This window comes from Schistocerca cancellata, chromosome 3 (genome assembly GCF_023864275.1).
Source record: "Schistocerca cancellata isolate TAMUIC-IGC-003103 chromosome 3, iqSchCanc2.1, whole genome shotgun sequence".
NCBI classification, from domain to species: domain Eukaryota; kingdom Metazoa; phylum Arthropoda; class Insecta; order Orthoptera; family Acrididae; genus Schistocerca; species Schistocerca cancellata.
In genome coordinates this window covers 132013653-132036142 of record NC_064628.1, presented here as the reverse complement: position 1 = coordinate 132036142, position 22490 = coordinate 132013653, and the positions used below count along the sequence as shown (strand labels likewise).

The following is a 22490-nucleotide window of genomic DNA, read 5'->3' as shown; positions in this document are numbered from 1 at the left end:
AGATTGAATAACATCGGGGAGAGGCTACAACCCTGTCTTACTCCCTTCCCAACTACTGCTTCCCTTTCATGTCCCTCGACTCTTATAACTGCCATCTGGTTTCTGTACAAATTGTAAATAGCCTTTCGCTCCCTGTATTTTACCCCTGCCACCTTTAGAATTTGAAAGAGAGTATTCCAGTCAACATTGTCAAAAGCTTTCTCTAAGTCTACAAATGCTAGAAACGTACGTTTGCCTTTCCTTAATCTTTCTTCTAAGGTAAGTCGTAAGGTCAGTATTGCCTCACGTGTTCCAGTATGTTCTAATATTTTGCAATAAATCTGTGTCAGTGATATTGGATGGTAGGTTTGTGGATCTCTTCAACTACCCTAATAGAGTGTAGTTACAAGAGGACTTAACTCTGCTGCAGATTAGATTAGATTAGATTTACTTTCATTCCAACTGATTCATAGTGAGGAGGTCCTCCAGGATGTAGAACATTCAGAATAGAATCTGATAGAGATTCCATCAGTCCCTGGAGCTTTGTTCAGTTTTATTCAGGTGTTTCTTGACACCACTGATACTAATTATCATTTTGCTCATCTTTTCAGTGATATGAGTATTCGCCTGGGTTTTCCTTTGTAAAGAAACACTTGAAAACAAGAGTTAAGAATTGCTTTGTTACTCTCAGTTTTAGTTCCTATCTCATTCGTAAATGGCTGGGCACTAACTTCAGTGCCACTAACTGCCTTTACAGGTGACCAGAATTTCTTTGGATTCTCTACACAGTTGACACTATCAAAGATTGGAAAAGAGATAGAGCACCATCAGGCATAAATATTGGGAGGAATAAACATATTAAAATGATGTTATCCTTAGTTGATCAAATTATCATACAAGACAGTGAAGATAAATTACTAATGGCATAAATAAAACAAAAATCATGGCATTTCTAGGTATTCACCCAATATGAACAAATATAGTCCTTATTCAAACTGATGGAACAGGTAGCCTATTTCAAGTATTTAGTATGTGACATATTGCACGGCCAAGATATGAATATACAGAAAAAACTAATACTTACCAGTGTAGATGTGGCACAATTAAGAGAACACTTAAGGGTAAAACGAGGAAAGAGAGAAAACTGAAATTTTGTATAGTCCTGGTAGTTCTCACTTTATTATATGCGTCAGTAAATTGAACGCTGAAAAATAAAGATTTATGACAACTGAAACATCATAAATGAAATTTCTAAGCTCTGTGAAAGGCTCAACAAGGAAAAGACAAAATTAGAAACTAAGTAATAAGGAGGAATCAGGGATGCAACAAATAACTCAAAATGCAACACAATACAAAGAAAAATGGAGAGAACATGTACAGTAGACCCCCAGTAATTTGAGCTAATTGGGGCTGAGCTACCTTGAATTACAAAAAAACTTGGATAATATGAAAATATCCCTAAATCAATGGGTAAATCATGAATAAATGTTTAATTAACACAATTATGATTAAAACAATAAATAAAAAAAAAACAACATAAACATACCTGCATTATATGTACATATATGGGCACACATTTCCAACTTGCAAAAGTATAAGTTACATTTTAAAGAAACTGTCCATAGTCCTTTGTTTTACATTAGAATATGTTTTTTTTTAATATAGCATGAATGTCACGCCATCTTCAAGAAGCATGGTCTCAATTGGAGTAACTTCTGCTTGCTGCTTGAGGTAATGCAGTGCCACATTTAGCTGTGCCAAACCTTTGGTGTGAGTGACCACTGGTACAGTTTCTTCAGACATTTCCTTGCCTTCAGTCACTAACAATTTAAACAAGTGCAAGATATGAAACTCCCTGACAGATTAAAACTGTGTGCCCGACCGAGACTCGAACCCGGGACCTTTGCCTTTCGCGGGCAAGTGCTCTACCATCTGAGCTACCGAAGCACAACTCACGCCCGGTACTCACAGCTTTACTTCTGCCAGTATCTCGTCTCCTACATTCCAAACTTTACAGAAGCTCTCCTGCGAACCTTGCAGAACTAGCACTCCTGAAAGAAAGGATATAGCGGAGACATGGCTTAGCCACAGCCCCCGAGATACTGGCAGAAGTAAAGCTGTGAGTACCGGGCGTGAGTCGTGCTTCGGTAGCTCAGATGGTAGAGCACTTGCCCGCGAAAGGCCAAGGTCCCGGGTTCGAGTCTCAGTCGGGCACACAGTTTTAATCTGCCAGGAAGTTTCATATCAGCGCACACTCCGCTGCAGAGTGGAAATCTCATTCTGGAATTGCAAGATAGGTCACTTCAAACTGTTCATCCATTCTGAAACATCACTCTCATTCACATTTACACATCCATCATGCTTTTTCATCAGTTCTGCCAACATTGGGTCACCTTCGTCTGTACTGTATGTATTCGTTTCATTTTGTACAATTTGGTTCCAAGACTTTTTTAGTGTCTTTGCCTTTATTTCAGACCATGAATCGGCTGTCCAGTAAACTAAGTCTTTTATCATAGTCTTTTTAGAAATTTTTTGATGGTTCTTTCAACTTCTGTTCTTTGTAGAAGAACCTGAAGCAAATGACGAAATTACTTTTTTTCAAGCATTGTAAAATGTTTTGATCCATAGGCTGTATTAAACTCGTCACATTAGGGGGTAAGAACAAAGCACGAATACTGTCACATTATAATTCTTCCTCATCAGGGTGTGAACCAGCATCATCAAGCATTAAGATTGCTTTGAAAGGCAAGCACTTTTTCTTTAGATATCTTTTGGTCTCTGGAACAAAATCTTCAAAAAACCCTTTTTTTAAAATATTTTTGACCATCCAAGCAGATTTTTGATGGGCAGTGCAGAAACAGTGATGTTTTTTAAAGCTCTGGGCTTAGCAGACTTCCCTATTGCCAGCAGCTTCAGTTTATGATCTCCACTTGCATGCAAGGCAGCAAGAACTGTTAACCTCTTTTTACATTTTTTTTTTTTGTAACTCAGGGGAGCCTTTTCCTCTTTTGAGGCTGTAGTTTTAGATGGAAGCATTTTATAATTTAGTCGTGTTTCAGCACAGTTATACAGTTGATCAAAATCTTCCTGTGTAGTTTTTCTTAATTTTTCAAAAAATTGATTAACAGTTTGAAATCCACAGACTGTATTGCTTCCTCCATCAATCTAATCATGCTGAAATTGCAGTAAAATTGTCGTCTCATTTCTTTTACTCATTTCTAAAAAATACAAGTCTTTCTTGTGGAATAGGCCCTAAAATTGAATTTCCTTTCTGTCTTTGTTGAGCAAACGAAATGAACATAGCTTCACTCATTTTTTCATCTTCAGATTTTTTCATTGATTTCTGTTCAAATGATGAAATAGAACGCATGTTTCATGCAAACTTCTCAATTTTGTCTCTGCTTGTATGCCAATATCCAATTGCATTACAGATGTTACAATGCAACCAACTACAGTACACACAAAAATGGTCAGCCAATGTTGTAAAATGTTTACTGTATTACTACTTAGGTGTACTGTATTGCTGAGTATGCACAACAGTAGGGGTAACAACAAGCACGGTATGCACTGTACAACTGATTGTCAGGCGGTCCCAGTTAGTGAAGATTTGCCAGACAAAGAGCAAGTGCACTCCTCAAAACCTAATGATACCTGTCCACATGTAATTTAAATGCATTAGCAGTCTGAGGCCAAGGTTATTTGTGTGCATTATGAATAAAAGCCTTAAGTGAGACAGTTTCATGTGTACTGTACTTAGAAAACTGAGAGAAAGTTCAAAATGAAAGTCATTTGGAAGAGCCTAAAATGTACACACAGAAAAGTATGAAAATGTGTTTTTACTCTAGTTTTAAGTAAAATTTCAAGTTTCCTGAGAACAGCTTGAATTACATGGAACCTCAAAATACCGTGGCTCTGCTGTACTTTGTGCATCACAAAGTCATCCTGAACTAGTAATGGTTTATATAGCTATGGAAAAACAAAGGATGAGATGGTGGGACCAGAATGGGCCATAGGCAGAAGAAAAAGAAGAAGAAATGATACCTATGTTTCGATTGTGAAAGGTCTTATTACACAGCCAAAAGATCATGGGATGTAGAACGTCATTTGGGAGCCATAAGCGATGAGCAGTGTGAATGCTTCACCAAGTTATTGATGTGATGGAACACTGTTATCCAGGTCACTGAAACACTTCGGTGATAGATGTGTACTGCTGGGGTCTTGTTAGGGAGAGTAATGAAATGACAAACAAAAGAAGAACATTGTTGTCACATCCATGTGGTAGAAATTAAATAGTATTTACTGAAAACCTGAATATGTATTTTGTGTTTCTTGTAATTTCATCTACATCTACATGACTACTCTGCAATTCACATTTAAGTGCTTGGCAGAGGGTTCGTCGAACCACAATCATACTATCTCTCTATCATTCCACTCCCGAATAGCGCGCGGGAAAAAACGAACACCTAAACCTTTCTGTTCGAGCTCTGATTTCTCTTATTTTATTTTGATGATCATTCCTACCTATGTAGGTTGGGCTCAACAAAATATTTTCGCATTCGGAAGAGAAAGTTGGTGACTGAAATTTCATAAATAGATCTCGCCACGATGAAAAACGTCTTTGCTGTAATGACTTCCATACCAATTCGCGTATCATATCTGCCACACACTCTCCCCTACTATGTGATAATACAAAACGAGCTGCCCTTTTTTGCACCCTTTCAATGTCCTCCGTCAATCCCACCTGGTAAGGATCCCACACCGCGCAGCAATATTCTAACAGAGGACGAACGAGTGTAGTGTAAGCTGTCTCTTTAGTGGACTTGTTGCATCTTCTAAGTGTCCTGCCAATGAAACGCAACCTTTGGCTCGCCTTCCCCACAATATTATCTATGTGGTCTTTGCAACTGAAGTTGTTCGTAATTTTAACACCCAGGTACTTAGTTGAATTGACAGCCTTGAGAATTGTACTATTTATCGAGTAATCGAATTCAAACGGATTTGTTTTGGAACTCATGTGGATCACCTCACACTTTTCGTTATTTAGCGTCAACTGCCACCTGCCACACCATACAGCAATCTTTTCTAAATCGCTTTGCAACTGATACTGGTCTTCGGATGACTTTACTAGACGGTAAATTACAGCATCATCTGCGAACAACCTAAGAGAACTGCTCAGATTGTCACCCAGGTCATTTATATAGATCAGGAACAGCAGAGGTCCCAGGACGCTTCCCTGGGGAACACCTGATATCACTTCAGTTTTACTCGATGATTTGCCGTCTATTACTACGAACTGCGACCTTCCTGACAGGAAATCACGAATCCAGTCGCACAACTGAGACGATACCCCTTAGGCCCGCAGCTTGATTAGAAGTCGCTTGTGAGGAACGATGTCAAAAGCTTTCCGGAAATCTAGAAATACGGAATCAACTTGAGATCCCCTGTCGATAGTGGCCATTACTTCGTGCGAATAAAGAGCTAATTGTGTCCATGTTCGCCAGTACTGTTTTTGATTCAGCTGTATAGCTTGGAAATGTGATGTGTTGAAGAAAAACTGATTTTACGAGTCAGTTCAGCACTTCAAAATTAGGTAAATCCACCCATTTACAAACCAGATGCAGAAAAAAGCTTAAATTTGTTGACTAGTTTATTAACGGGTGTGACAGAATTAAGCAGAATGGTCCCAGCATCACTATCCAACACTGATGAGTGTTCTGTGTCTTGCAGCAGCATTGAATCTTGAAACAAAATATTTCTACAAATGAGAGTAAAAACAAATTTCATGTTCCACAAATCCAATAAAACATTAGTACTTTTTATTTAGGTTGAATTGGTTTACTTTTTCTGTTAGACACATTCTTTACAATAATTGGCATAATTCCAACATTGTGTTTACAATTATGTTTACTGTCTTGAGCAAGTCACTAGCCAGTATTATTGTTTTCAAACCATTGACTGCTTTTGTTCAAGGCATTTGCTCACATCTGTCTGAAGGTGCCCAACTGCCCTTGAGCAGTCACTGCTGCTGTAAACTGTCACATGACACTGATTTGAAACTTCTCGGCAGATTAAAACTGTTTGCTGAGCTGGAACTCTAACCCAGAACCTTTGCTTTTCACTGGCAGGTGCTCTACCAATTGAATTACCCAGGCACAATTAAGTCAGAAAAACTGCCACCTTTCTTCTACTTTTCACACTTCACAGAAGTTCTTCTGCAAACCTTGCAGAACTTGGGTTCATGGAAGAATGGATACCTCACAAAGTTACATTATTTACTGTTTTAGCCATGGCATCAGGCATGTTGTCTAGGCACATTTCTAATGTAATTATAGGCAGACCATCATAGCCTCTTGATTTTGAGCTTTTTTGTGACTATGCTATGCACTTTTTCTCTTTGCTGCATTTAACTGCAATATCCTCATACCTATTATGAAGATTGTTAAATTGGTCACTGATGGATTTTCCAGCAGAAGAAAAATACTCGTTAAAAACATTTGCAGTCAGATATAGAGATTTTATTATAATCTCTTTATGGTTGATGGTAAGGTTACTAAAGTGATTTGTCCTTGCAATCTCTAAAACTGTGTATAACTTTCCAAACTGCTATGCTAGTATGCCTTGAGTTCTTTCTAAGCATTACGGTTACATATTTACTTTTAGTTTCGAACTTCAAATCTTTATAACAATCATGAGAGTTCTTAAATTCTATGTTTCATCACTGATTATTGAAATACTTCAGCAACACATACCAAAGTTCAATGTGTTATTTTTTGTGTGTGGCCCTAATCTGGGTTCTTTGCTTTCCATGTTTTAAGAGCTGGTAGTAGGGACCAAAACAAGAAAAAATTTCCAGCAGAAATGATCTCTAAAATGCATACCCTACAAGCTATGAGCACTACTTATTCATCTGTGCTACTGTGAAACACATCTCGTCAACTAAACAAGTGCTCATAGCTCGTAACATATGCACTTTAGCTCCATTGTTTAATGGACATTTTTTCTTGTTTTTGTCCATATTATCATCTCTCAAAATATGGAAAGCAAAAAACTTGCAGTAGAAGACGTTTGTGTCACAGAATCGAAGATGGAGTGCTAGTAGCACTTAAGGTATGCATTTTAGAAACCATGTTTACTAGAGAGTTTTTCCTCGTTTTGGTCCACACTACAACCTTTGAGCGTTTGTTGGTGGTGTTCTGGTTCACCCTCTTTGTCCTGTGGGATATGAGTTTTGAATCACCCTGTAAATATTACTTGAAAGTTGATAAAAAGTTTCTCCTCTTTGGTTGCACATAGCATTAATATTTATTATTTACTTCTAGACTTTGAAGAAAAATAAATAAGTCTAAGCCTGTGGCTGTTCTACCTTTCTACTGAGACTGAAGTTTACAAAGCTGTTTATCCTAATATAGTCTGTCGACAGGAATCATCATAAACATATGGCAAAGTGAGGCCTATTTTTATTAAACGTAGTGTGTATCTTAAGTCTTAATATTTGGACAATAACTTCACCGTTAGAGCCTTCTGCTGGTTATCGAAATAAAAGAATGTCTAAATTTGATTAATGCAGAACTCAAAGATGTTTAGCCTGTCTTATAGCTGCAGTACTTCATAGATGGATAATACAACTTTTAATGTGTTTTCAGAGGTATTTTGTACTATTGACTGTGCAGAGCAAGTCTCTCTTCCGTCAGTAATGATGAAGAAAGGCATATAGGGGGTATTCTCTACCCTAAGAAAGATTTTTTGATGATGTTACAAGTTGGTGATCGGATGGGTGTTTAAGTTTATCTGCATGTTTGTCATACCAAACCGAGTTTCCTGCAAAAAGGAGTAGAGCCAGTGAAGTGTATGGAGATTACGTGCTAGTTGAGAACACCATGTTTGTGGTCAAATACCAACATAAACCTTGTGCACTGTTTTTCTTTAGAGAGTAGCAATAGGATGAACAGAATGTGATTTAAATGTGACACACAAGTCCCAGAACGACATTCAATATTTGCTAGTAAGAGTCACACAATTTGGTAAATTAGCTTTCAGTGCCATGTCCCCAAAACAGATCTTATATGTAGTTAGAAAATAGGTGAAGAATGGCTCACTGCACCATTTTACTCTCTTCCCTTCATTATTAATCCATCTTTAGTTTTGCCTTCATGAACAGTTGTGTTCCACAACGTTTGGTAACATTATGTGTATTGTTCCATTAGTCCTCTGGGAAGAGAATGTCCAAGTGTGTAAAGTGTCTGTACAAATCTGAATCTTTTTTCCCTGAAACAGATGGCAGATATTCAGTGGCATAATGCAGCATGAAGATGAAAACACTAAGCAAATAAACATACAGTGCTTGATCTGTTATCAAAGACCCTAACCTACAAGTTGCAGTCACAGTGTGCACATACAAAACAGTGTCAATTACTGATGTTCTGCTGCAAGTTGCTAAAGGAGAAACAGGAAAGAAGGAAAGGTAGAGAGAAATTACTCTGTTTAGGACAGCAGGTGATAGACATGCACAGAAATTCTAGTGTCATTCCTTTTAACTGTTTGCATATTCAGTGTCATCTCATATATAGATTTATGAGTGATGTTACATATGATGTGCCACTACTAGTTTTCCATAGGTTCCGTTGCCCATGCTTTTTCTTTCAGCTTCTATCAAAAGAATCCTCATTTTCAAAATTAACATTTACCAAAGACTGCCCCAAGGTTAACTATAATGTTTGGTCACACGGGGAAATAGGACTTGTGTTTAGGTAAGAGCATAATTTATCAAAGAGTATCTTTGTAATACTGCTCAGGCAAAGATATTATATAAAAAACTATGAAGCATTTACATTGTTTCAAAAAATCTTAAACCTTAATTATACACATGCATTATCTTTTCAGCCTAGAAGCCAACTCTGAGGAAATTTCTGTTGATGTTCCCTTGAGGTTGAAACCCACACCTACACAAGAAGGTATGTATTGTTACACATGCTTCACATAACACGCCTGATATTAAATGCTTGTTTGTAGCTTTTGTCAAATCTCCTGAAACTCTTAAACAGGGTGTATATGATCCGGGAGATCCAGGAAAAACCCGGGAATTTTTTAGAATTCCGGGTATTTTTCATTGTTTTTGTTTTCAGTTAAATATTTGTAATTTTGACTGGTAAGAACCGATACTGTAACAAAGGATATTACTGTATCCCGCTACTGCAGAATAATACAGCAATAAAACACGAAGAAGAGAAAAAACGAAAATTAAACTTAAATTACAAAGAAAATGCACCATATACAGCAACAAAACACAGTGCTCGTACAAGCGTCTGCCAACAGCAAAATATGTCAACGGCTTTATGAAGATTGTGCAATGCTTCGTGACAACAAATTGCCTCCGATGAGCGTGCCGACACAACTGTTTACATTAGATTCGTTTTAGCAATTAAGAGCATCATCATGCACATGTGCAGTTGAGTAGTACCTTTTCCCGCTTCCGGCTACAGAAATGTGGCTGTTGGCAGTGTAAGCAGTCGCAGCAAGCAGCTAGATGCTACCGGAGAAAACTTTTACTGTAGTGCCCAAGCAGCCAGATTCATGCATGTGCAGCAGGTCCAGATCTGTGTGTGTGGGGGGGGGGGGGGGGGGGGGGGGCAAATTCATATTCTTGAGGGAAAATTCTTGTTTCACAAAGCCAGCACACGTTAGTCTATCGATTATTCATATGACTTTGAAATGCATCCCTGTCGGTTTTTTAACATTTTTGAACACGTTCTAAGTTGATTTCTGAGTGAATCGTAAGTAATCCTCTGTCAGGGGAATCCTCGTCGCATGTAGAAACAAACTTTCCTACAGACAAAAGGGGCTATACGAGCTGAGCGGAGTAAGGCCGAATGGATGAATGCCAACCGCTGTCTGATTGGGTGGTTGATTGGGTTTCCGAATGATGAGTGCCATTATAGTTACTAGCGAAATCCATAGATTTAGACTACAGGAGTGGAAATAAATGAATAACAGGTAAGAAAGATTACGTACTACCTTCTTGGTGTATCCAAGAAAATGAAATTTTAACAGAAAATTTTTGCCCAGATCGCTACACTAGTAAGGGCCAGTTGTACAGTCCCCAGCTAGCAGCCGCTTTAAGTTCTATTCTGGAAGAGACGTGGAAAACTCTTTGTACGAACATGTAACAACGCCTAACTGGAGAATAATCGCGGGATAACTAAACCGATCATTCTGGCAGAGTTAGTGAAGTTAACCTGCGAATAAGCTTTGACATTGGCAGGAACAGTTACAGAATTAGTGATAACAAGACTGTTTGTTAGAACGAGGAAGGAGAGGAAACGAGGACATCACACAAATTATGAAACAATATGACAATTCCAAGTTTGTATAAAAATTTTGTACTACTACTTTTCGATCTCATGCTTGAGAAACTGGAGCGTATGAATGAAGTGTGAGACTATTTCCTAACGTAAAGCTTTTTGCTTGTAGTAGACCTAATAGGCATTTGATACTGGTAGGTACTTTGTGAATTATATTCTGTCATTACAAAAAAGACCGTTTGTGCCAAAACAGTCTCGTTTATTTGGTGTGTGTTACAATTGTTGCAGTATTAGAAAATCCTATTTTGTTTTATCTAGCAGACAGTGACAAAATAGATGTAATCAGATCAGGAAACCACACCAGTCTTGGGGTCCTATTTGTATTAACAGCTTTTTCAGTATCAGACAACAACATTTCGATTTTTCACGTAGCAAAACGTTTGACAAACTTTGATGAGGTAATAGATTCTTTCGCAGAAAGGAAAGCATGCCATGTAAAACTGTAGCAAGATTAGAGAGAAAAAAATTCTAGGAGCTTGTGATTGAAGAAATGTGTATTTCCTTGCTTGTCTTATGTCTTTACTGGGTTTAAGTATCCTAAATTTAATTTTATGCCACACAAAGCAGCAAGTTGTTAGCTGATAGGTAATAAAGAGTGCAAATTTTCTGAAGAGTTCTCCCCCCCCCCCCCCCCCCAAAAAAAAAAGAGGGGGGACAGGATGTCAAACCGGCCGACTGTAAGCAGGAGAGGCACCACAGGACATTTTAATTTCCACTGTCCTGAATATGGTTTGATGGCACCCATTACAAAATGTACGTGTATCAATTCCACAGAGCGAAATACAGTGACATGCGATAGAAGAATGCTGTGTGAGGACACGGGGCAATGCACTTTGACTCACAAACAACCAAATAACATGTTTTACATTTCCTCGAACACATATGTCTTATGCATCAGACTGTTCAGAAAGATTCGCTTTATAAAATGAACATATTTTTGAAAATTCCATTTTTAAAAATTTTTTGACGTCCTATCGGGGGAGTGGCGGGGTATTGCCCCGGTTTGGAAATATTGTAGATCCAGGGCTGATGTGCAGAGCAGTCAGAGTTACAGTGGGGAAGTGGGTAGGCACCACGTGACCCGTGTTTACATTTAGTGATTTTGCTGTTTCTTTCTGCATTTACTGCTCTCACGTCAAATGAAAACAAAACAGATTTTTGTGGCCAAGAGCTATCAAGTGAATTAAAATACATTCACATAATTACAGAAGGCTAAAATGTGTTGTTAGTTGCAGATTTTATTTTATTTTCACCTTTCTGAGAGTCAACCATTAATTGCCTTGCAGAAAAATGAAGTTATTTTTGTCAGTTTGCTAAATAAATTTTCTTTTTTTAATCTTTTCTGCTGAGGCAGACAATATATTTGAAACATATTCTACACACTGTTCGCTGCATTTCAAGTGCACGTTTTCAACTTCTAGCACGTATGGCATTATGCAGTAATAAAGAACATGAGATAACACAGAATTGGTACTCCAAGAAAATTTACATCCCGAAACCAAATTGAAAAGCTTAATATCAGGTCGTGGCCTACTTCACTGGGAATCTGGGCAAACGAATGTGCACTTTAAATGTGCACATTTTAGTATGGGCCACGAAATTCCGATGCTCTTGGAGTATCCTCTGATGTCTTGTTTCTTTTATGACATAATGTAAGATCTTTCAATGTTCTACACATGTGAACATACAGGCTCCCTAAGATATCGTAGCTGCGCAAGCGGGGTGATGCCTGTCATCTAGCGCTCTCTAGCAACTGCAGAAACAAACCTATTTCTAACAGGTCGCGGGAAAATATTCCGAATGGTGGTTTGAAAAGCGTTACCATCAAAGCAAATTTCCTTTTACACAAGTTGAACTATGTGCAAGAATGTACGATGAATTTATTAAATCACAGAGCGTTCGACTCTCCTTTGAAAATCAACTCTTTAATGACGAGCCATTTAGATGAATTTCGAGCCCAAAAGATCAGGCATTTAAAAAATTTTCTGGCACATTTGTGTGATATATCTTAAATTGTAATACAAGCATAAAAGACCAACATTATATGTGAAAGCTTAGCTTCTCTTTCAGCGTATTAATCTTATAGACCAATATTATATGTGAAAGCTTTGCATTTCGTGTAGCGACACTATGTATATTAATTTAAACCATTAACTTTTTCTGTTTGTGTGTTAGCGCTACTTAACAGTGATGTCGCTATTGGCTGACTACATCACGTGTCCTAAGCTCTGAATACCCACTGTCATCGGCTGGCGAGATCATATGACATGAGCTATAACTGGCTTACAAAAGTGTATCGCAATCTCAATTTCATTGCTTCGGAAAGTAACATGCAGTGTTTGGTGGAAATCAAATTTATACTTTCATAATATGAAAATATGCAACGCACATGTTACTGCACGTCAAAGATTTTTCCAAAACGTGTTTTTTTTTTCCCCCCGTGTTTCATTTTCTAAAGCGCCAGGAAATTCTACGCCCGTGTATAAAACCATAATCATTCAAAGGACTGATAAGTTATACAGTTCCGAGAGAAAATATACTGTCAGTTAACAGGGTATGTTTTCACCCGGGAGAGAGTGTATTTTTAACTGGGAAATCCGGGAATTTTTTTTCCTTGTCCACCATACACCCTGCTCTTATTCTATTTGTTTATTGTCTTAATTGTGGAGACTGAGGATATGCTTCCGCCTATTTGTCTCTCTGGAAAGTACCTATAAATAGCTACCTTCTTTAGCTGTTTTATTATTATTATTATTATTATTATTATTATTATTATTTGTATTTATGTGTGACTTTTTAGTTAGCTCAGTAGAGATTCTTAAACATGTGTGGAAGAGGCCTACCCCATTCCTGCTTGCATAATGTGTGAGGGAAGATCAGATAGTAACACAGAATAATTTTATCTCCAAAAAGTTTAATTTGTAGCTAAACAAAAAAATCACAAATGAACTTACATGTTTTACATACATTTCTATATAGTCACCAACATTCTCAACAAATTTTTCCCATTGTGGTACCAGTTTCAGTATGTCCTATTTGTAGAAGTCTGTTTGGTTGAGGTATAACATCTGTGGACAGCTGATTTCACTTTTGCTTCTGTCACAAAGCGTTGACTGGCCAGCAATTTCTTCATGGGACCAAACACATGAAAGTCTGACGGTGCAAGGTCCAGACCATATGGTGGATGCTGGAGCACCTACCACCCAAATTTGGCAATTTCCTCATGCACAAGAGCAGCAACATGGGGGTTAGCATTTACATAAAGAAGCTTGACACCATCAGTATTAATGCTTGTCACGAAGGGCAAGACACAACTTGACCAAAGTTTTAATGTAGGCTACACAGCATTCACAGTGGTCCTGTGTTCGGCAAAATCCACCAATTGACACAGTGTCACAAGCACTTTCCTAGAGGATTGAATCACTGAATTTTTTTCATATTGGGTAACCAGCATGTTCCACTCCATAGAGGCCTCCTTGGCTTCAGGCACGTAGTAGTATGCCTATGACTCATTACCAGTGACGATTCCTTTCAAACAATCATGGCATTCTGCGACATAATGCATTAAGTGATCCAAGCTTGGCATCATTCGCTGGCCCTTGTGCTTATCTATCAGGTTCTTAGGTGCCCAGCAAATCCCAACCTTTCAATATTTCAGTGTGTCATGAAGATTGTCGTATACCACACCACAGGAAACATTGAACTGCTGTGATAAGGTTTGCAGTTGCACACACCGGTCATTCAAAATTACTGCCTCAGTGTGTCTGACATTTTGTGGGTTTCAACTGTTACTGGCCATCCGAAGCATGGCGAATCACAGCTTCCCGGTGACTTTCACTCTGTTTCTACTCTTTGGCCTACATATATTGAATTACACTTTACTGTTCCTCACAAGTTGATGGCAGTAATATACGCGCAATGTTTGTTTCGTAGTTCAGGCCTCTGTTACTAGAGCTCCACATGAAAACAAAATACTGCCTGTAGTGCAAACTCCAGATTATATTGTTGTGAAATTTTAACATTCCAGCTGCAGTACCAGGGTAGCAAAAATTATTGTGTGTTACTTTCCAATCCTCCCTTAGATGTATGCTCGTCTGTTTGTCTATGTCAAATTATTGATGTCACCTAGCTGTTTTCATGGGTAATATCTCCCCCAATGCATTTTGTTTTAAGAATTAGAAAGAAAATGTTTGAACAATAATGGAGGCTTTCCTCACAATGTAAATTAAGTAGTATTTTATATGCAAAAATATAGTCATTACAGATGATCAGTCTATCTCCCCCTCTCCCCATGCCACATCCTAGGCATTGATAATGGTGCTGCTAACTGCTCCAATTTCTTTAATGGAAAGGCATGGTAGTGTGGCCTGACTCGAGGTTTCTCTTCTCGATATTCATACTCGGAGACGTGATGGACACGTACAGCTTCCAGAAAGAGCAATCTGAATGAATCCAAATTTGGAGGATGTGTACAGACAAGTACAGCTGAGCAACGTTTCAGGACAGTTTTTGATGTATGCATAACTGAAGGCTAGAGTGCCCAAAGAATTTAGTGAATCCAGTATAAATGAAACCACGTAATCTGATAAACTCTCTCCTGAAAATGAATGTATAACTTCTGTAAAAAGTATAGAGTATAGCTAAAGTAATATTCTCTTTAAGATCAGTGTTTTCAGATTGCAGTCAGGTAAAATTATTATTAAACCAAATACACTAAAGCTGCATAATTATGAGCAGTTGATTATGAGCAGCCTGAAATATCAGTGAAAGTCACTACTTAACAGGATGTTAAACTATAATCATCGTTCCTTCTGTACTGTTTTGTGAATAAAACTGTCTTGATTGCTTAATAAATTTCTCTCTTACACCGTTCCAGCTACTGCCGTCATTGGGTATCCGCAATTAAGATTAAAGAAACATAATGAGCCTCAGGCATTTGTTGTATAACATCAAGTTACAAAAGGCGAAAAATTAAGAAGTTAAAAAATACTTTAACAGTTCTCTCACCAAAAACTTAGAAGTTCTGTACACTAGAGACGGCACTGCTGTTATACATTATTATGTTACTCAGCAACATTTATGAGTGTGACAACACCCATAATTCAGTCAAAATAAATGATAATCTTGAAAATTTGTCCATTTATTGATTTATTTATTTTAATTAAATGGTAAGTTGCCAGTCCATTTGGTTCATTACCCATTAAAGAGTAAAATTCTGTTGTCAGACATGTTCATTCCTGATAACGAAGATTTTCCACACAGTTTTAACTGCACAAAACACCGACGTATATTAGACTAACATACAACATTTTTATTAACAATAATAATAATAATAATAATCAGTATCTTGTGTACATGTAATAGAACGTATAAAGAAACACTATATAGGTGAGACGTCAAACTTTAAAACACTGTCCTTGCTCAGGGCTGAATAACAAAAACTTGTCTTCAATATCCAGAGGAATCAGAATGACAATGCATTAACATTTAATTTGTTTTGAGTCCAGTCATAACCACTGCGAGAGCTATATATTCTCCGAAGGCATTGCACTTTTCCACAATAGGCTGCTGATGTTATGAACTTGCATGTTATGCATCCATGCAGATATTTCCTCTCGCAAAGCTATTCCAGTTGCCATCCTATTCTGAAGACACACATCCTTGCTTAGCATGGTTCTCCACATGGAAATAAAATAACAAATCCACGGAATGTTTGTGATAACGTTGTTTTATGGTCTTCGTTCATAAGTATCATTCACTAATAAGAAAATTCGGGGATACACATTACTTTAGAGTGGTATGTAACGCCACAGTCTTGTCTTACAAAAAAACTAACCTTTTACAAATTAGGAGAGCCCAGGCTACCAAAATCTTTGTCGAAGAGTTAAGTGCTCTGCAAAAGCGACAGATAGCACAATATGAGGAAGTCCCAAGTTTTTCTAGAACTGACAGTTGAAAATGGAATGGAAAGAATTGAGGGAATTATAACCTGTGTATATTGGGTACTTCTGCTCCTGTTTCATGTGTATTCAATTAGAATGTTCAAATGCTGCCCTATAGGGTGCGGACACTGCTGATCGCCCCTCAGCTTGCTCACAGGCAGGTGCAACTGAAGTAGGCTAGGGGCCAGGCTTTTAACCAGCATATAGCAACGAGTAACTTGTACTTACAAGAGAACAGTTGGATCAAAGATATTTTATGTGCATTTATAGACCTCCATTGAAACTTTACCAGTGGCATTAAAATCACTAAGGTCTTCCCTCCCTGTGCTTCAATTATATTGTAGCTTTTTTTATATGTGTTCTTCATGCACATTAACATCATTTCTTTGATGAACCCATGAGTGCTATGCCACAATGCTTGGCATTGGGCTCACATTAGGAAGACCAGCGATGTGATTCCCCATTCAGCCATTTAGATTTTGGTTTTCTGTGTTTTCACTAGATGGGTTTAAACAAATTGAGATCCGGCGAATATGATGGATGTCCAAGTTGCACCACCCCTTTTTTGCCAGGAACTGTTTGATGATATTGGCCGTGTGTGGGTGAGTGTTGTTGCGAACAAAAAACCAGGAACCTTGTTGTGCTTACTGGGATTGTACCCTGCATACACATTGCATGAAACTGGTCAAAATTTCAACGAACCATGCAGCGTTAAACATTGTTCCCTCAGGTAGAAATTCCTTGTGGATAATGCCTTGACTATCAAAAAAGGTGATGAACATCGTTTTGATGCATGATATTTTTGGCTCTGACCTTTTTCCGGCAAGGTGATGTCAGAGAACACCATTCTGTGCTTTGCTGTTTCATTTCGGGATCGTATCAGAGACACCAGGTTTCATCTTTGATGAATGTATGGTTCAAGAAATTGGATGTCGTATCCACCGTTTCAACAAAATCCTCTGAAGCCTCTAAACGTGCCTGTTTCTGATCATCAGTCAGTGATGTAGCACAAGACTTCAACACGTTTTCCTCTTCCCTAACTCCCAGGTAAGGATTTGTCGCACAGATTCATGGTTCATCTGCAGTTCATCCGCTATCATGCACACAGTTAATCTACGGTCGTTCAAGATTAATGTCTTCACATTCTCAATGTTTTTGTCACTGATGATGGATGCTGCGCGTCCATGACGGGGATTGGCAGAAACACTTTCCCGGCCTCCTTGATAACGGGCAAACGACTCATACACACACTTCATGGACAGTGCTTGATCCCCATAAATATGTACCAGCATTGCCTGCGTTTCTTTTTGTGTCTTTCCAAGCTTAAAACAAAACTTTAAATTGATCCTTTGTTTGTTCATTGTCCTTTCTCAGTTCAGAACCAACGCACTAAACAAGCACTTCGTCCAACAGGTCTAACACGGAACACCCACGATGCTCAATTAAACTACAGTGGGTGCAGGTTGTCAACACCGGCCGCTACACAGGTGCAGCATTGTGAGTACCCAGCATTGCCTGATCGACCATCCTGACTTCATTCCTTGTCTGAGGTTGTATGTTAGATTTCCTTTCTGTCTCTAATGACCGTGTCATTGATGAAACATTTAACCCTAATCTTTCCTTTATAAAGCTTTCTAGTGTGTTATATGCATTACAGCCCCACTCTTGGAAGTGTTCCAACTGTGTAATGTGGATAACCATGCATCTTGATCTTATAACCCATCTGGAAAAGGAAGGCATATGTTCCTCTATTTTCACATAGCTGTATTATTTTACTGTCTGTTACCATGTTGCTATGTCCATTTGTAATGTGAGTTTCTGTTTCTGTAATTAGTTTCTGCTCTGTATGCCAAAATTGTAAATTTAACCGAAAAAGGTTTTGGCCAATATTAATTTAGTAACAACCTAGAATAACATCTCCTGAATATCTTCAATGTACAGAGTTAATAAATCTCATAAATAACAAACTGTAGCTGTATTCATTGTGATTACTTACCAATAAAACTAAAAGCATACTGAAATAGTATTTTTGTATATTTAAACGTGCTAAAACAGAAATTTGTGTTGCAGTGTCATCTACCCATGAGGAGAAGACCAGTTGGGCCCCTTCTGAGAAAAGTCAAACACTGAGCCAGCAAAGCCAGTGTTTGAGTCAGCCACCTTCTAAAATGAAAGTGGATGACTCAGCTGCCAAGCCAAGTGTCAAATACATTCACAGTGATAATCCAAAAGTGTCAGATACACTGGACAGAACCCCAATGCAAACTCAGAGCCAGAGAAACACTCCATCTGTATCAGTTACCATAGACAGACCTCTCACACAAATGCAAAATTCTTCTTCTCAGGCTAGCTGTTCAAAAAAGAGCAGTCAGGAGAAATCTGCTGTTCAGACAAAACGTTTGAAAGGTAACTCCCCCTCTGGTGAAACATATCCCAAGAACAGCAATACTTTACACACTAATTTGTCCAGGACCCCACAAGCTGTTGTTGACAGTGAAGGAGTTTGCTCTCAGTTCCAACAGAGTGACTCAGCAGATAAACAAGGTGTCTCTGTCAGTGAGTCCCAATCACAAAAATCAGGTGAGATGGCATTGGTAGTATCTGGCTGCAGACAAAAACTATCAACGTCTCCTTCAGTACGTGGCACAGAGGGCTCAGTCAGTAGGTCCAGCTCACAGAAATCATGTGTGGTGGCATTGCCAGCATCTGGTAATACACTAAGACTGTCAGCATCTCCTGCAGTGCGTGACACTGTTGGTACTCCTGTGACGAAAGAGTTAATGACTACAGAGAATGGGAATTATTTTCCATCTTCTCTTCCACAAGGTGACGTTAGTAGTCATGATACACTACGTGAAAATGGTGTAGTAGGTGAGTGATAGCAGTAATTACTTTCATTTATCATGTGTAAAACATATTGTTCAGTTTTTGGTGTATAAAAGCTTTTTGTGGCTTAACATACTAAATTCATAAATGTAGAAAAAATATTTCCATCACATATTGAGGGTAATGATGCTTATTTGAATAAATATGTATTCCTTATTACATTTAGTGAGAATCTTCATATGTGACAGAAGTTTTTATTATTTCAGACTTTATGTTTAATACACATACATCTACATTTCTGCAAACCACCTTGAAGTGCATGGGAGCGAGTACGTCCCATTGTGTTAGTTATTAGGGTTTCTTCCCATTCCATTCGTATATGGAATGTGGGAAGAATGATTGTTTGAAAGCCTGTTTGTGCTTTAATTGTTCCAATCTTGTACTCATGATCCCTATGTGACTGACACGTAGTGGTTTGTAGTATATTCATAGAATCATCATTTAAAGCTGGTTTTTGAAATTTTGTTAATGGACTTTCATCTATCTTCAAGAGTCTGCCAGTTCAATTTCTTCAGTATCTCTGTAACACTTCCCCATGGATCAAACAAGCCTGTGACCATTCATTCTGTCCTTCTCCATATATATTCAGTATCCCATGTTAATCCTATTTGGTACAGGTCCCACACACTCGAGCAATATTCTAGAATGGCTCTCGCAGGTGACTTGTAAACAGTCTACAAAGACTGATTGCACTTCTCAGTATGCTACCAATAATTATAAGTCTACCACCTGCTTTACTCACAGCTGAACCTATCTGATCATTCCGTTTCATATTTCTACTAAGTGTTTAACCCAGGTCTTTGTATGAGTTGGCTGATTACAACTGTGACTCATTGATGTTATAGTCATAGGATACAATGTTTTTTTTTTCATTTTGTGAAGTGCATAATTTTACATTTCTGAACATTCAATGCAAGTTGTCAATTTTTGCACAACTTTGAAATCTTATCAAGATCTGACTGAATGTTTATGCAGTACTTCATTATAGATCACTGCATCATCTGCAAAGAGTGTGAGATTACTATTCATATTGTCCATAACATCGTTAATGTACAGCATGAATAGCTACGGTCCCACCACACTTACATGGGGCACACCCATAGTTACTTCTACATCTGACAAGGACTCCCCATCCCAGAAAACATGCTGTGTCCTCCCTACTGAAAGGTTCTCGATCCAGTCACAAATTTCACTTAATACACCATATGATCGAACTTTTGACAATAAGCATAGGTGTGGTACTGAGTCAGATGCTTTTCAGAAATACTGCAGTTACCTGACTGCAATGATGTGAAGCTTGTGAAAAAAGTATGAGTTGAATTTCACATCATCAGTGTTTTTAGAATCCATGCTGATTGGTGGGGAGACGTCATGTGTTCAAGATACATCAATATGTTTGAGCTCAGAATATTTTCTAAGATTCTACAACAAATGGATTTCAATGATAATGGATGATAGTTTCATGGATCACTTCTTCTATCCTTCTTGTAGATGGGTATGACCATTACTTTTTTGTAACTACTTCACATGATTTTTCATTTGATTATAGTTAGAAGAGGGTCGTACTAGCTGAAAATTCAGTATATTCTGATAGGGATTCCATCAGGCCCTGAAGATTTGTTCAGTTTTAACGACTTCAGCTGTTTGTCAACACCACTGACACTGAATCTTATTTCACTCATCTTTTCAGTGGTACGAGGATTAAATTGGGGCAGTTCTCCTGCGGTTTCATTTGTAAAGGGACATCTGAAAATGGAGTTAAGCATTTCAACTTCTGCTTTGCTACCCTCAGTTTCAGTTTGTGTGTCATTTGTTAGAGACTGGACACTGTTTTGATGCCACTAACAGCCTGTACATACTACCAGAATTTCTTTGGTTTTTGTGAAAGACCATTTGAGAACATTGTGCTCAAGAGCCATTGAAGGCTTCACACATTGCTCTCTTGACAGCCAAATGTTTTTCATTCAGCATCTCTCTATATAGAATTCCTACACTCTTTTACACCTATTGTGCAATAGTTTCTGTTTCTTTACTATGACTGTATGTCATGGACGCTCCCACCAGTTATGAACTGTTCTACTGGGTACATATCTATCCAGTGCATGGTCAACTACCGTATTGACTCGAATCTAAGCTGCACCTGAAAAATGAGACTCGAAATCAAGGAAAAAAAATTTTCCTGAATCTAAGCCGCACCTGAAATTTGAGACTCGAAATTCAAGGGGAGAGAAAAGTTTTAAACCGCACCTTCAAACTGAAACAAAGTTGGTCCATTGTAATATGAGACACAATTTAGATCGAATGAATGACAATACAGCTACAGTAGTTTGGTTTGAGACGTAAGCGTAGCAGTTAAGCTTTACCAGGTAGCCATTGCTATGTGTCAGGCGCTCCGTCCGTATTTATATGGGTACCCTTCCTTTTTCATGTGCTTCGTCTGGTTTGAATTGTTTGCTTATTTTTCTTTGATCTGATAAGTGCCGTTCTCTTTGTTATAGGTGTTTATGTCACTCTAAGCTGAAGATGCATTACTGTACTGTGTCATACATTGTTTGTCGCATTCTGATAATGAGTGTTTACGGTCTGTCGTCGTTCGCGGCATGGCTCGCTTTTGTGCGTGCTACCGCCGCTTACAATCGTCTCATTAGCGAAACAGTGGCAAGAGACTGCTATTTGTTGTTACTTACACTGCTGCTTTCTTTGATAATGATCGACAAGAGCCAAATAATAGACTGCATATGACAGAATATGTTCTGAACAAGAGTTTAGCGAAAAATTTTCTCCATTTGAAAATCTTTGCAGATGCCCCTTTAGTACATTACATTCTGCACAGAAATTAGAGTCATCTTAGATTTAAAAATCTAGTCAATTGCCGTGCTTCATTTGTGACTGTATCACTATTACGCATAAGAATAATACGAATATAAACATGACATGATATGTGTATTCTTCCGCATTTGCTGTTGTCTCACTCTAGTTTCGTAGTTTATTAGGCAGACAGAATTTAAATGAGATAGCAGCAAACACGAAAGAATACGTGGCAAAATGTTTATATTCGGATTCTTCTTATGGTGAGGAGAATACTGCATGTGATTCACAATTCATAAACGTTCCTATTAGCAACCATCGCTTCCCATAGGTAGGAAAAAATTCAGAACATACAGTTGGCCATATTGACAAACATCCCTAACAGTCTTGCCAGTTGGATTTACGTAGTACATTGAAATGCTGCAACATTTGAAGATGAACAATACGGAATTTGTATTTACTTCGATGGATAATGTATGAAAATGCAGTGGTCGACACTCTGGGCGGAGGAAAAAAA

The 22490-nt window shown here is 38.1% G+C and overlaps 1 protein-coding gene across 3 annotated transcripts in view; it reads left to right on the top strand.

The window, feature by feature from the left end:
* The window catches only part of LOC126174750 (breast cancer type 1 susceptibility protein homolog), a 278180-nt gene that overhangs the window by 148400 nt on the left and 107290 nt on the right, over positions 1-22490 (top strand). The window contains exons 7-9 of one of the 3 annotated variants that reach the window (XM_049921071.1): positions 8860-8930; positions 17693-17776; positions 18350-19150. In XM_049921071.1, coding sequence (XP_049777028.1) covers positions 8860-8930; positions 17693-17776; positions 18350-19150 — 956 coding nt within the window. Of the gene's footprint in view, positions 1-8859; positions 8931-17653; positions 17777-18349; positions 19151-22490 lie in introns of all 3 variants that reach the window. The other 2 variants (XM_049921069.1, XM_049921072.1) reach the window with 2 other exon arrangements.